Source organism: Ostrinia furnacalis, unplaced genomic scaffold (assembly GCF_004193835.3).
Source record: "Ostrinia furnacalis isolate ACB-3 unplaced genomic scaffold, ASM419383v2 OfSCF2797, whole genome shotgun sequence".
NCBI lineage: Eukaryota > Metazoa > Arthropoda > Insecta > Lepidoptera > Crambidae > Ostrinia > Ostrinia furnacalis.
Genome location: NW_021133036.1, coordinates 204,651 through 218,388, shown reverse-complemented (window position 1 = coordinate 218,388; position 13,738 = coordinate 204,651). Strand labels below are relative to the sequence as shown.

Here is a 13,738-nt window from a genome sequence, read left to right as displayed (position 1 = left end):
CATAATTGGTACACTTTCGAAACACACACGATGACATTTTTTATTTATTTTGGTAAGAACACAGGAACTTATGGTGTGGTACACGCGATTGCGCACGACGCAGGCCACACGAAGACTAAACACAAGACGTCCCAATTGGGACGTATTTGAGTATTCACAGCGCGAGTGCTTATAACATATCTGCTTTTGTTTTTATATAATATCATTGGGTAAATCTTATTAAAACCCTGACTGACTCCCAGAAGAGAATAATAGTTAAATTAAAAAAAAAACTACATTTGGTAAATGGTGAAGAAAGCTTGCCTAAAAAAATTGAATGGATATTGTTTGGAGGTGTTTTGATGGTTTCAATTAATACACGGTCCTCATAGGTAATGACTTTTATTAATATTAAATACTAAACAGAGATCTTTCATTGTCGATTGTTTCAACAATCTACATACATAGCTCGTAATTTAGGTAGAGTATTGATTCACAATCATTAAGTGCTCACATTCAATAATACCACTTCGTGACTTTCGAATTTCAGTCTACAAACACTGACTTATGTACCTGTGAATTCACAATAAACACAATTTGAATTTGAAAACATTGAGTGTGATAGCACTGCCTGGTATAAAAAACTTAACCATAAAATATGTGTTGTGCTTTCTTTCTACACATGTGCAAAACCTGTTGGGGCTGATTTAGTAGGTAGGTACTAATCCTATGGAGGCGTGCCGTGCGCGCTAAGGTCAGCTTTGCACTTACCACTAGCAATACCGACATGTATATTAACTCGTTCTATATGACACATTTTAAACTCTTGTACATTAATAGCAATTCCGTCTTTAGTACCATACATACTTTAATTAGGTATACGGTATACTACTTTGCCAAGGGAAAAAGTCTGAATTGGACCTTTACATTTTATGGTGACACTATCATGAGTATCCCTATAGGTATAGTATGATGCACGAGAATACTTATGTAAAATTAAGACTTCTATAGTAAAGAAAAATAAATGCTGTCGAATTCCGCATCCAGAAAAAAACTTATAAAATACTGACTCGTCGCCGTCAACACTTAACTCTACAATGTTGGCAAAGCCATCGACTTTTCATTATAAAAGTAAAAATACTCTCCACATTCATACTCTTTGCTCATTTCGTTACCTTTAAAGCTATAAACCACTGTTTTTAATATGGGAACATGAAAATGAATACTTATTAATTAAATAACAAATTACAATTCATAGACTAACGGTCATTTTGATGCGCTATTTATTTAGCCGCTGAAATTATATTTTACTTGTTATGATACTGCCTACCCAGCTTAATTAAAAAACAAATAGGAGGAGATTTAACGTAACCCTAACTAAATGTACAAAAGTAAGAAAGAAATTACAAATAAATGGGCAGGTTGCATTATCAAACAGTAGTAACAAGTTACAAGAGGATTTCGTTCCTCATCACTGTGGTTAATAAGTTCCCATGTTTCTCGTGATTGTCCCGAGCAAAGACTGTACCAGCTAATGTGCCTCGGGAGGAGCAGCAGGGGGCGCGGGGCGGGGGCGGCCGGCCTTCAGGGCTTGGTGTCCTCCTCCTCCTGGGCCTCGTTGTCGCTGCTGGAGGAAGACCCCGCTTCCTGCAACAGAGTTACGAGTTTGTAAATTTTGTGTTTCGTATAACCGTTTTGTATTAGATAGTGAAATTAATTAGCAACTGAAAATGTCATAAATACCACGTCATCGCTAATATCAAACGCTTACAATTCAGCAAGAAGTGGAATCTCAAGTTATCTTTAAAACAATCTACAAAATCTATATGGGCCCAGAAGTTTAAGTGTAGTTATCGTTTACTGTGCGTCGTGGACGTTTAGTATTTCCACTGACCTGTGCCCACAAGCTCGCGTAGCTCTGCTGCTCCGCCACCAGCGCCTCCTCGGCCTCGATGACGGCGTTGAATATGGTCTTCTTGATCCTGATCTGCGTCTGGAACGGGAAGCGCTTGGTGGACTGGCACATGCTGTTGAAGAAGATGTCGAGCGGGTCGGGCGCGGGCGCGGGCTCGCGGCGCCGCTCCAGCGCCGCCTCGGTGCAGGGCCGCTTGCCCGCCGCCTTGCACAGGTAGTCCAGCTTGCGGTCCATGAGCGCCAGCTGGTCGGCCTTGCGCTTGGCGGACGAGCCGTCCTCGGACTCGGAGTCGTCGGCCGACGAGTGCGCGTCGCCGTTGGCGTGGCCGTTGGGCGGCGCCGGCGCCGCGGAGCCGGCCTCCGGCTTCTTGCGGTTGCTCATGTAGGGCTGCAGGAACTGCATGAGCCCCATGTACTTCCAGGGGTAGTTCTTCTTGGCGACGTTGCCCGGGTCCTTGGCCAGCATCTCGCTCTGCCTCTTCAGTGCGTCTCGGTAGCTATCGCGGAGTTTTTTCCATTTCAGTTTCACTTCTTTCACTGTAAAGGAACGAAACTGTTTAATTTTAAGCTCACCTTCAGTAATTGCATGCTCGATAAAAGCATAATATTGATTACCTAAAATACACACTAATCGCTACCAATGCGAAGCATACAATTATTGACTAACAGTGTTTAATTTACGGTGGTTGTGAGCCAATTTACATTATTCTGTAGTTGAGGTTACAATATATTTAAGGCATTATAAAGTTCCAAATTCAGTTATTCAATAACAAATTACTAGGCCTATTAGTCGACCCGTCCAAACCGGTAATCAAACCCGCTCTCCTAAGAAATGTTATTAGCTATTTGATCTACTACTCGTACAGTAAATTGATGTCAATTGATCCCTAATACCTAGGCATTTACTACTCAGATAATTCCTAACTAAATCTTACCAAACACTCAATCAATAACCCGCTGACGGCTGACCCATTTAATCAATAACAACGATGCCGGATATGCCACATTTTCAGGAATATATTAAAACGTTTTTCGATTAGTTAAGTAGAATGACGCTTTTAAAACACGGACAAGCGTTTCCATGCGATGTCGCGTGACTCCGGGCAATCGAAACAACCGAAGTTCTTACAAGTTAATGTATTTCTAGGTGTGTTTACAATATGCAACCGGCAACATTGCAAACGACGCCGATTGCGTCGAACGGAACGCGGCGGGAAGCGCGCGGGGCGCGGGCGGGGGGCGCGGCGCTCGGCCTGGCGGAGCCGGCGCGCGCCAAGCCGCCAACAACGCTACTCGCTCGGCCGATGCTCACCTGACGACAGGTCCGTCTCCTTCATGACCTCGGCCCAGGCCGCGTCCTTCAGCTCCTGGTCGCGGTACTCGATGGCGGAGGTGTTCCACAGGCAGGGGTACTTGCGCACGGTCTCGATGAAGTGCTCCATGGCGGGGCCGGCGACGGCGGCGCGCGGCGGGCTCGCGCGGCGGACTGAGGCGCAGCCCGAGCCCGCTCGCCGCCCGCCGCGCCGGGCCCGATCACGCCCACCCGCGCGCTGCCCGCGGCCGGCGCCCAGTGCCCCGGCATGCGGCACGGCCAGGCCCGGAGACCCGCTGTCGGCGCACGATGATGACTCCTTTCAAAAATAAAAATACCGGCCATTATGCAGATGTTTCTAGTAATTCAAAAATAAAACTTAGGTTGGTCTTGGTGTATATGCCTGAAAAGTCACCAGTTCAAAATCACTTAATTCTATTAATCAAGCCCGCACTTATAATTTGCATACTTACATACCTACTCGTAGCTTCCCGGTCGCCTGGACTTTCGTTCTGTCTATGGGAAAAGACAACAACATCAAATGTTTGACAGCTGGTACAGACCAGCAGGGAAAAAAGGGTTGTTTTTACCATTTTCCACGCAACTTTTATTTTTTCTCTCAATCAAAACCTTCCGTGAAAATTGGTCTAGCCGTTCTCGATTTTTTACTGTTTCTTACTATTTTCATAATAATTATCCTACCATCTACCTAAATATTAAGAGCTACAGATAAGATTGTTTTGATTGATAACATGTGACGTCGTACATCCGGTAGTTCATTAATTGTGAACTTTAAATGTTTAAACCACGGATTAACATCAACGAGTAAATTATTTTACAGACCATCCAATAATATTTAATTTATTGTTCCATAAGCAAGATTAGACATAAACCGGAAAACCGGGCGATTCATGCCCGTTTTCATCACAAATCAAAAATTTTCAAGTGAAAAAAAAATTCTTGTTAGGTATGTGTTACCATAGGAATCACTTAAAAATTAGGGATCGATGTCCAATGTCACACGAGCAAACGTTAGAATAGAGGAATGCAATGCGCGGTGACGACTCCCCGCGCTTTTGTGCTAATAAATTGTATACTAAGGCAATATTTATTAGACAAAAACAGTGTTTTTTTTATGAGAATAGATCTACCGGCCTCTAATACCACTAATATTATAAATATAAAATTAACTCTGTCTGTCTGTATCTCAGATCATAGAAGGGAAGTCTGTATGTTACGCTCCCACACGCCTAAATCACTGAACTGATATTGATGAAAATACTTAAATCGCTCTAACTTCCGAAGGACTATACACTATTTTTTTTGTAAGAACCGATAATTTTTTGGCAGTACAAAGCTCCTACCTAGGCTATTATTATAATTTGTAACGATAGTTTGTTTGTATCCATCCAGGCAGGCAAAAGCTAGTAACATTATGTACTTATAAAAAATATATTTTTTAAGACTTTACTTTTAATATTATAAATATTGCAAGAAGTAATAAAATCAATAAATAGTGTTGTTATTTGTGATGAAAAAAGGACTCGGCCATGCCTACGTCAGCTGAAACCACACGAGTATATTAAGCTGAAACTGTCATGAAAACGCAAGTCATGAAAGCTTTTCTGCGGGCTTCTGCCGAATGAGGTGCGAAAGTTAAATAAGAAAATTATAATTATGTTAGAAGAAAGTACGAATAGGTAGGTACCTACCATGTGCCCAAAAAAAGGATCAGTTAGCTAGTTTAATCAATTTATTAGGCAATTAAATAAGCCTTAAATTGTCGTATAATATGTATCTGAAAAGGGATTCAGTATTCTACATAGTACTGTCTAGTACCCATGGTACAAGCTTTGCTTAGTTTGGGACTAGAAGCGTAGTGTAAAAATGTCCAAGGATATTTATTTATGTATACATATTATTATTTATTTATTATTCGAGCTTTTTATGGTAGGTATAGTAGTTTGCAGTTAGAACTGGTTCATATGAGTAATTGATTTGTAGCTGAATAAATGGTATTCTACGTACCTACTGTACAACTACATATACCTAAAAAGTTTCTGGTTTGTTTCCTCTATCAAACTGTATCAATAAATACTTAGCTCTTTTCCACGAACATCCAATTGGCTCGCATTTATTTACCGATCGCAAACAACTGCGTGGATATTATGAAGACAAACGATTGCGAAACTGTAATCAATGTCCCCTGCCCTACTCGAATCAATTACTTCGCTTGTTCTCTTAAATGGACCAAGTTAGAAATGAAAGTAAAATTTATTGCCGGCGCGTTTGTGTACGACGCAAGTTTCCCCATTACGGCGCGTGGTGTGGCCGCCGCCCGCGCCGCCCGGCCCGCGCCCGCGTCATCGCGCCAGGCTGATCCAGCGTCGTCCCCGGAACTTTCATTTCCGAGCCTCGCTTTTTGCTCGCGAAATAAACCACCCGCGGTCGGCCGCCGGCCCGGGAGCCCGGGAGCTCCCGCGGCTCCTTTCATACCAATTTTTATAGCAGTTTTTATGAATAACTTTGTGAGATTTTATTACTACCGACACACTGAACATAAAAATAAATAAAGCTTCTTAAATGGGTTCTACTTCAATATTCTAGGTGCTTTCAGGGATTATTAGCACCAATACCCTCGATACGAGTCTTAGGTAGAGCCGATGCAGGGTGCAAAAACTAATTGAGTAATCGTAACTTATCGTAAGGTGGTTTCAAAAGGTGATAAAAGTAAATACAGTCTTGTGGCTAGGCCTCGCCATAAATAAGCCTAGGTAATGCAATTGCAAAGAACGTGTAGGGACTTTATCATTTTCTTAATCATTAAACTTTATTATTTAATACTGTCCAAAACATGGTTAGCAGGCGTGTCGGTAATATATCGCACGCATTTCCGCGACTTTTTGCGAAGTGGCGAGTTTGGCGCATCCGGCGAGCAGCAAAAACCGCGGCGCTGGGACCCGCGCGCGCGCCGCGTTCTCACCGCATCAGGTGCAACGCTTTTCACCCTTTTCTGCTTTATTACGGGTTGTTGAGGACCCGCCGCCTCCCGCGGCTGTCCTCTGGCGCCCTCGCTTTTTGCTCGACACTATCAGCGGAGTGACTGCGCCGCACTTCCGCTACTGCCACTACGCGCAACATCTCTGTTTGCGATGTCAACACATAATACAATATTCGTTCGTTTCAGCCAAATGACGTCCATACAATTCAATACCAACCAATGTGGTCAAATACCTGCCTTGTTATGCATAAAAAAATGCTTTTATTATACCCCTTTCAATGTATTGCGAGCAAGCATGGGACAGCCCTGAAACAAATGTGTTGTAGGTGTTTGAATATGTCTCTACATGCAGTTTAGTAACGAGTGTATAGTGTTTCTGATATTACAGGAAATGCTTTACTTACATAAGTAATTAAAAGTGAAATGAAATATTAAGTAATGAGTTTGAATTCATGAAAATAGGTTTATAATACATATAACATATGTATACAACGGGCATTACATAGTCTCCAGAGACTAGTGCTTATGGACTTGCGACTCCTGCGGTCGTAGATTCATCAATCCAAAAGTTTACATAGACCTCTTGCAGAGTTGTTATACTTGTTATACATACTACAAATAATTCTTTTAGTTTATTAGTTCATAGAGTAGGTACTTCCTAAGGCCCAGTTTTTTGATTCATAGTTAAAATAACAAATTGTTAAATTTTGCGACTAATGGTTAAATATTAACAAAATGTTAACTAATAGTTAAAAAAGTCAAGCTAACCATTGTTCGAAAAACATTTTTTCCTAACATTTAACCACTTGTCATTTGACATCTATGAAAGGAGACTGAAACTTTTGGGCCCTAAATGTAACTAGTTGATATATGGTCTAAAAAAATGGTCATATTTTTCCATACTAAACTACAAAAAATCAGCCTATTTTTCTTTCTGGAAACTGTGTAATAAGAAAAACAAGATTTTTAAGCATTTACTAGTAAATCGATTAAAGAAGTATCGATTTATGTAAATGAGATCACACAATAAAATAAAAAAGGCACGCTTGCTTTATTTTAGGCGAATTACGTAAACAAAATAACTAATTGCGTTGTTGCTATAAATATATTGAATTATTTTAGCTCATAAAACATTTATTAAATGAATAAAAAAAAAACATTTAGTTTAATAATCGATTTTTAATTTAAATCGATACTTTAAAAAATCTGATTTAGTCTGTGCACTGAAACTGACAGCTGCCTGTCTATTTCTCTATGGATCACTCGTTTCGTATTTTTCGTTTCGTGCGTGTGCGTTTCGAGTGCTTTTCCTCCTATCTTTTTGTTTTTTCGCCGACCACTGCTTTGTTTTACGGATTTTGACCCTACATGCATTGCCTGAACGACCCCTGCTTTCAACCTGGACTCTGGATCTTGCTTACACGTCTGACTTGGAATGTTTACTTTGGACTTTACTACCGGCTTAAGAACTGGATATTGACGCTATGGATCGCTGTGTAAATTGTGGAATAGACACTAGTCGCTGCAATGCACTAGGCAGACGATCCCTAAACGATGAGTCTACTCTGCATGTGATTCAACAATGGCTTGCACCTCAGACTGTAAGTTCAATAAACAAATCATAACCTAACTCACCAACTCGAAGTTTTCCATCGCTACTAATGCTACTATACTTTGAAAATACAATACATTTATTTGAATGCTGATGGTTATCTGTTTACATTTTACTGAATATTATTAAAATGTATTCTAGTACAAAATAATTGCTGTCAGTTGTTAAAGAAATTGATTAAATGAATAACTACTATTTTTGCAATAAGTCAACACTTTTCAGTAACGTGCTATTGGATACAGTAGTAAACCATTGTACTTAGTGATTTTATTAACTGTAAACTACTGACATTTTAATAATACTGTTTATCTTTTTTAGGTTAATAATAGTGACTATGTTTGCCAAGCATGCTGGGACTTGGCTTAAAGCCGATATAATGATGAAGAAAGACAACTTGGCCACCATAATGTTTGTCTTCGCTGTGGACGTCCTCTTGCTTCAGCACGAGTTACTTATTTACTCCACACTAACTCCCATCGAGAACTGAGAATGTTATACGAGAGTGGATTACCTGTACCTCGAGCTGTAAGTTCACTTTGTGTTTTTAAAGCATTTCAAATAAATCTTAAAAGGTTTTGCCCTATTGTATTTATTTTATGTTAAACTCTTTTAAGTTACTAGTTAATCTTGCGCACATCATGAAAATGAAATGAAAAAATATTTATTTAAAAAGGCACAGGTTACATTTTGCATTACAAAAGAATAAAAGCAAGATGTGTTAACAATATGAGTAAAAAAAGTAAGATGTAGTATCAATAACATATAATGAACATTTCTACTTACAAGCTTAATGAATATGATCGGTATCGCAGGACATTGCATAAAAATAAATGATAAATCTCTTTAACATTGCTAGTCAAAAATTCAACCCGAAGTTCAGGACACAGCATAATTATCACAATAATCATGACAGAATTAATGATTATTTATATGTTTTACAGGTGCCCGAAGCTGGTTGCATATGTCATACATGCTGGGTGGCTGCAGACAGAGCTGCTGTCCATATGATCTCAGGACCATCAACTTCATCCCGAGGAATACCCCCTGAAGAAATACAGCCAGAGACACAACATACAATTACCGACTCTCGAAGTGGAATGGAAGCAATACTAAAACATTATTGTAACTGCATTGTAGGTAGACAAACAGTAGGCTGCTGCGCCCATATCATGTCGATAATATGGTACCAAGACCATTTAGTACCACCTGCCTATGCAGGTTTCTTAGAACTGTTTCTTAGATGATATTTTAATTATTATAGAAGACGAATAAAATCATTAAGTAAAGAAAAATGTTTTAATATTATTTTTTAACATCCTATCCATCACCTTGTCATTCCTGTCGTCTTCAAAATACACATAAGGTACAAATCCAAGATGGACTTCAGGCCGCAAACTGCAAACCTCTATGAAGTCTGCAGAAATCGCCGCAGCTGCAAGCCGCAGTGGGGATTTCATACAGATTTTCTGTTTGCGGTTGCAGTCTGCGGTCTGCAGTCCATCTTGGACTTGTACCTTTAGGCCGCAAGCTGGACGACTGCAGGCACGGGCGCGCACGCGCTTGTGTGTACCTATGGGTTGCGGTTTGCGTGACTTGGGTGACTCATATACGCCAGAACTCGCGTCCGTAGTCGTCCAGTTTTTTGTGGCCTAAATATAACGTAAAAATACCTTTTTCACCTAAATAACAGCTGATTTCTAAACTAGAAATCAGCTGTTTGTTACATAACCTCACTTTAACTAAACCCCTAATAATTCTGCTCACAGATAGCCAAAACACGCATAATTTTTAGTGAACATCTGCAAAGTATTAAGCTATTAATTTACACAATTTTTATCTTGTTACATCTTGGCCCAGATTTGTATGTAATTGTTTCCATCTCCTTTAACTATTGGTTATTTTAACTAGGTACGAATCAAAAAACCGGGCCTAAGTCCAAGAAAGCTAAAATTTAGAATGTAAGCTAGTATTACTGGTGTAATAGTATTACTAGTATAATAGTATTACTGGTGTTACTATTAACTAACTAACTTACATTCAAACTTTACTAGTATTTATTATTTTATTTTACTTTATTCGGAAAGCAAACAGTGTTAATTGACTTATTAACTATCTGAGTATAAAGTATTATTAGTGTAAAGTAACTTACATTTCAGCTTTCTAGGACTTCAGGAAGTAAAGTACTTTAAAGTAGTCAGTCAGGGGCGAAAGTAATCATCTCATGCTGTAGGTAGAGCCTCTTCATTCATTAATATTGTGGTAGAGCTTCATCAAAGCCACATAGACTAACAGATGTCTGTTTGTTACAGCTCAAAGTGAAGGAAAAACAAGCCTACTACTTGGATAAGTTCATATAGGATAGCTTAATGCGTCAAAATCTTAGACCAATATAACAGAGTTAGTTTTACCTTTTAACGATTAAACCATTTATTAATAATTTTATATCTGGAAGAATTGTTTTGAAAATTGAAATTGTTTTGCAATTTGTATGTACCTACATAATGAATGGCACAGTTTTCGGACATAAAAAGTGTACATACGAGGTATTTTTAGATTGATGGATGAATTGAGGGGCGCGCTCAGGTGCACGCGTACGCTTCAAATATGAATTGAAAATCTAACTGTAATAAAGAAGACTAAATTCCTCTCTGTATTTTCTATTTTCTTAAAGTACCTACATGATGGAAATAAATAAATATGGATGGTTAGCTGCTCGCCCGAGAACTCTACCTTTTGTTGACATGTCCTGTACAAATGTAGGTACACTATGGTCATGGGTCAAATATCACAATAATTAATATTATTGTTATGAACGTTGTGCTCATTAAAATGATTTAATTTAACAAAACATAAATTTGCATTAAAATCTCCTGATTAACTTTATTTATTTGTAAATAAATAAATAAATATCCTTGGACATTTTACACTGAGCTTCTAGTCCCAAACTAAGCAAAGCTTGTACTATGGGTACTAGACAACGGATATAAACATACTTAAATACTTTTTTTTTTGTAAATACATACATATTATACATAGAAAACACCCAGTCCAATACAAACAAATATGTTCATGCACACAAATATTTGTACTGTGCGGGAATCGAACCCGCAACCTCCGGAATAGTAGTCCGTTTCGAACCACTACACCAAACGGCCGACAATAGGTATAAACACTTTAAATTATATGCTCGATCGCATGATGGTCATTGGAAGAAAACTATTCTGATCCGTTATAGTGATTGTGGGGCCTAAATATAACAATTTTCTTTAGGAGACTTACATCAAAATCTAAAAATTTCTCTTGTTATTACTAACTAGCCTACTAAACCACCGAATAGTATTATAGTACTGGACGTATAGTATAATGAGCGCCGCAGACAGTGTTTTTTTAGTTCTGCTGATGCAGTGATGAACCTACAGCAGAAGTAATCTGGTGAGGATTGGAAATGTGCTGGCGTGCGGGACAAATTGGGCCGTGTCCGGGACGTGCCCCGCGGGACGGACACGCCGCAATTATGCCGCTCATGTAGAGGCGAATGTTCCCGCTTTAGCTAATGAAAAAAACTTGTCATACTTTATTTTAGTGTAGTTCTGCAAGTCTTATATTTTACAAGCTTAGGACACTAATTATAGGATAGAAAGCAATATGGTGGAGAAACTAAATGATTCCTATGAATCTATGAGTTACATAATAGCTGCCTTCATCGAAGCAATAAAAACTCTACTAGAAGGGAGCTTGTCAAGATGGAGCTTTAAAAGGGCTCATCGTTCGTTCGTTTCAACCGAATGATGTCCACTGCTGGACAAAGGCCTCTCCCAAGGATTTCCACAACGAACGGTCCTACGCCGAACGCATCCAGGCTCCTCCCGCGAATTTCACCAGATCGTCGCAGTCCAAATATCTAAAGGAGTTGGAGTTTGCAAATATCTAGAGTTTATAAGAGTTGCTAAAGTAGCTTTAGAACTACGATAATAATAATCTCGTTACAGAGCGTCGTAGGCACCTTTATGTTAGTTATGTTCGTTTCCAAGGTGCCCTCAATTGCGAGCACTTGCGCCCCGAGCGCGTCGAATTATCGTCCCTACATATTCATGAGGGATGCAACTTTCAGCCGCCCTCGGCGCAGCGAAGCCCTTGACGCGCCCTCTCCCCGCCGCCCCCCGCGGGCCGCTTGGCAACAGTCAAAATCAGCTGGAGACTTTGCGCAACGCACCGGCTTCCCCCTGCCGCCCCTCGCGCCCGCGTCCCTCTTCCGCCGTTCATGTCCCTTTCACATCCCTAGCGTCGATCCTCGGGCCTTTTCTACCGCCGGTTTAGGACTCGCCCCCTCCAAGTCTTTGTGTGATTATCTCTCACAATACAGCTACAATTCCTGTAAACCGCATATCAAAGTGAAGGTAATTTTCTAAGGATTGTTATTGTTGCATCTGTTTAGGTCACTGTCTAGTATTTACCGAGAAATTAGCAAAGGCCGGGTGCCGGTGGCGCCCCCCTGCGCACAGCTGTTGCGGATCGATGCGTCACGCGGCCTTGCGCCCCCGCCCGCGCCCCTGCCCGCCCCGGTGCAAGAGATCGAGTTTTATTCATAGACAATGTAACAACCGAAACATAAATAAGTACCTAGGCTATTGAAAATTCAATCTAGTGAAATTAGCTGAAATGACGATGAATTTCCATTTTACAGGTAAAATAATTATATAACAGTGCTTAGGTAGAATTATTCAGTGTCGAGTCGACTCGACCGTTTGGTGGTTCAGATTCCGATTCCGAACGGACTACTATGCCGAGAGGACCCGGGTTCGATTGCCGGNTTTATTTGAAATTAGTAATTGCATTGTTTTTCGTTAATTTTATTGTAATTGTTATTGTAATTTTATTTTAATGTGAATTTTTAATTGATTTGAGTTTATATATATATTTTTTAATTTGTTACATTCTTTTTGCCCCTGCGTACAAGGTACCCACTGAAAACCAGTGTCTTGGCACTTGGCAGTAAAATGTCAACTGTCAAGATGATACTGAGTGGGTAACCTTTTTGGCAACATTTCTTTTTTCTTTTTTCTCTTTTCTCTTCATTGTCTTTGTACTTTTTTTTTTATAATTGTATTTTTATATTGCCCTTTGTTTCTTTGTTGTTTTGTTGTCAAATAAATAATTTTTCTTTCTTTCTTAATTACCTACTTGAAATGTTGCAATAAAAATAGCCTAAGATAGGTAGCTAAGTAATACATTATTATTATTCTGTGATGATAACACTGAAAGCCGCTGTTTTGGCAGATCTTTGAATTACAAATTTCTTTTAAAGTCGTAGTAGCCTCTAGGGTTTGTACCCGGGTAATCCCGGAACCGAAAGAACCGGGAAAACCCGGGTTTTTTCGACAGCTTAAGAACCGGGTTTTTAAAATTCAAAACCCGGTTCTTTCGGTACTTTCGGGTTTTGCATAGTTATCTAAAAATCTGTTGTAGGTATTAGGCATGAGTCGTCACAAGAAAATTGCGAACGTATAGAGAACCTAAAGATATCAGATTAGCTACTAAATAAAGATTACTTATTGTACTTTGTTTATTTTTTTGTGAGATAAGTAAATATTTTAAGCATTTTTCTTACAATTGTTTTATATCACTGGCATATTTTTGTGTGAGAGCTGGCAACACTGACTCTTTTATTTGCTTTGCATCTGACAGTCAAACGTAGTGAGTTTGTCGTCGCGACTCGTGCAAGTCGAACGTGTTAGTGAATGTTGTTTGTGATTTTGGCGAGCAGACGTTACAGAAATTACAAACACTACGGCATAAATATAATTGAATTGTGGTAAGTGTTTAACTATCATGTTAATTTTTACTGTATTAATTATAACCTATTTGTATTTTCTGAACATTTTGTTTTGTAGTTACGCTAAGCGTCAACCACCACCGGCCA

General features: G+C 39.5%; 2 protein-coding genes across 2 annotated transcripts; one reads left to right on the top strand and one right to left on the bottom strand.

Annotated features, from left to right (window-relative positions):
• Nucleotides 1–429: 429 nt before the first annotated feature.
• Nucleotides 430–3,396, bottom strand: LOC114356353 (uncharacterized). Its single transcript, XM_028309462.1, has 3 exons — nt 3,206–3,396; nt 1,874–2,430; nt 430–1,626 (listed from the first exon to the last, which is right to left on the bottom strand). The coding sequence occupies exons 1-3, from the start codon at nt 3,333–3,335 to the stop codon at nt 1,564–1,566; spliced, it is 750 nt and encodes a 249-aa protein (XP_028165263.1). The 5' UTR covers nt 3,336–3,396; the 3' UTR covers nt 430–1,563.
• Nucleotides 3,397–7,355: 3,959 nt separating this feature from the next.
• LOC114356356 (uncharacterized) lies at nt 7,356–9,092 on the top strand. The gene is made up of 4 exons (XM_028309466.1): nt 7,356–7,807; nt 8,137–8,343; nt 8,760–9,001; nt 9,034–9,092. Exons 2-4 carry the CDS (start codon nt 8,308–8,310, stop codon nt 9,056–9,058), a joined length of 303 nt encoding a protein of 100 aa, XP_028165267.1. The 5' UTR covers nt 7,356–7,807; nt 8,137–8,307; the 3' UTR covers nt 9,059–9,092.
• Nucleotides 9,093–13,738: the final 4,646 nt, after the last annotated feature.

What these genes read in the sequence shown, in the direction of transcription:
- LOC114356353 (XM_028309462.1), bottom strand. Translation starts at nt 3,335, where the DNA reads ATGGAGCACTTCATCGAGACCGTGCGCAAGTACCCCTGCCTGTGGAAC. An exon ending in GGAGACGGACCTGTCGTCAG is followed by an intron (nt 2,431 to 3,205) that starts GTGAGCATCGGC and finishes GTTCCTTTACAG; the next exon opens with TGAAAGAAGTGAAACTGAAA. An exon ending in ACGCGAGCTTGTGGGCACAG is followed by an intron (nt 1,627 to 1,873) that starts GTCAGTGGAAAT and finishes ACTCTGTTGCAG; the next exon opens with GAAGCGGGGTCTTCCTCCAG.
- LOC114356356 (XM_028309466.1), top strand. Translation starts at nt 8,308, where the DNA reads ATGTTATACGAGAGTGGATTACCTGTACCTCGAGCT. An exon ending in GATTACCTGTACCTCGAGCT is followed by an intron (nt 8,344 to 8,759) that starts GTAAGTTCACTT and finishes TATGTTTTACAG; the next exon opens with GTGCCCGAAGCTGGTTGCAT. An exon ending in CATATCATGTCGATAATATG is followed by an intron (nt 9,002 to 9,033) that starts GTACCAAGACCA and finishes CACCTGCCTATG; the next exon opens with CAGGTTTCTTAGAACTGTTT.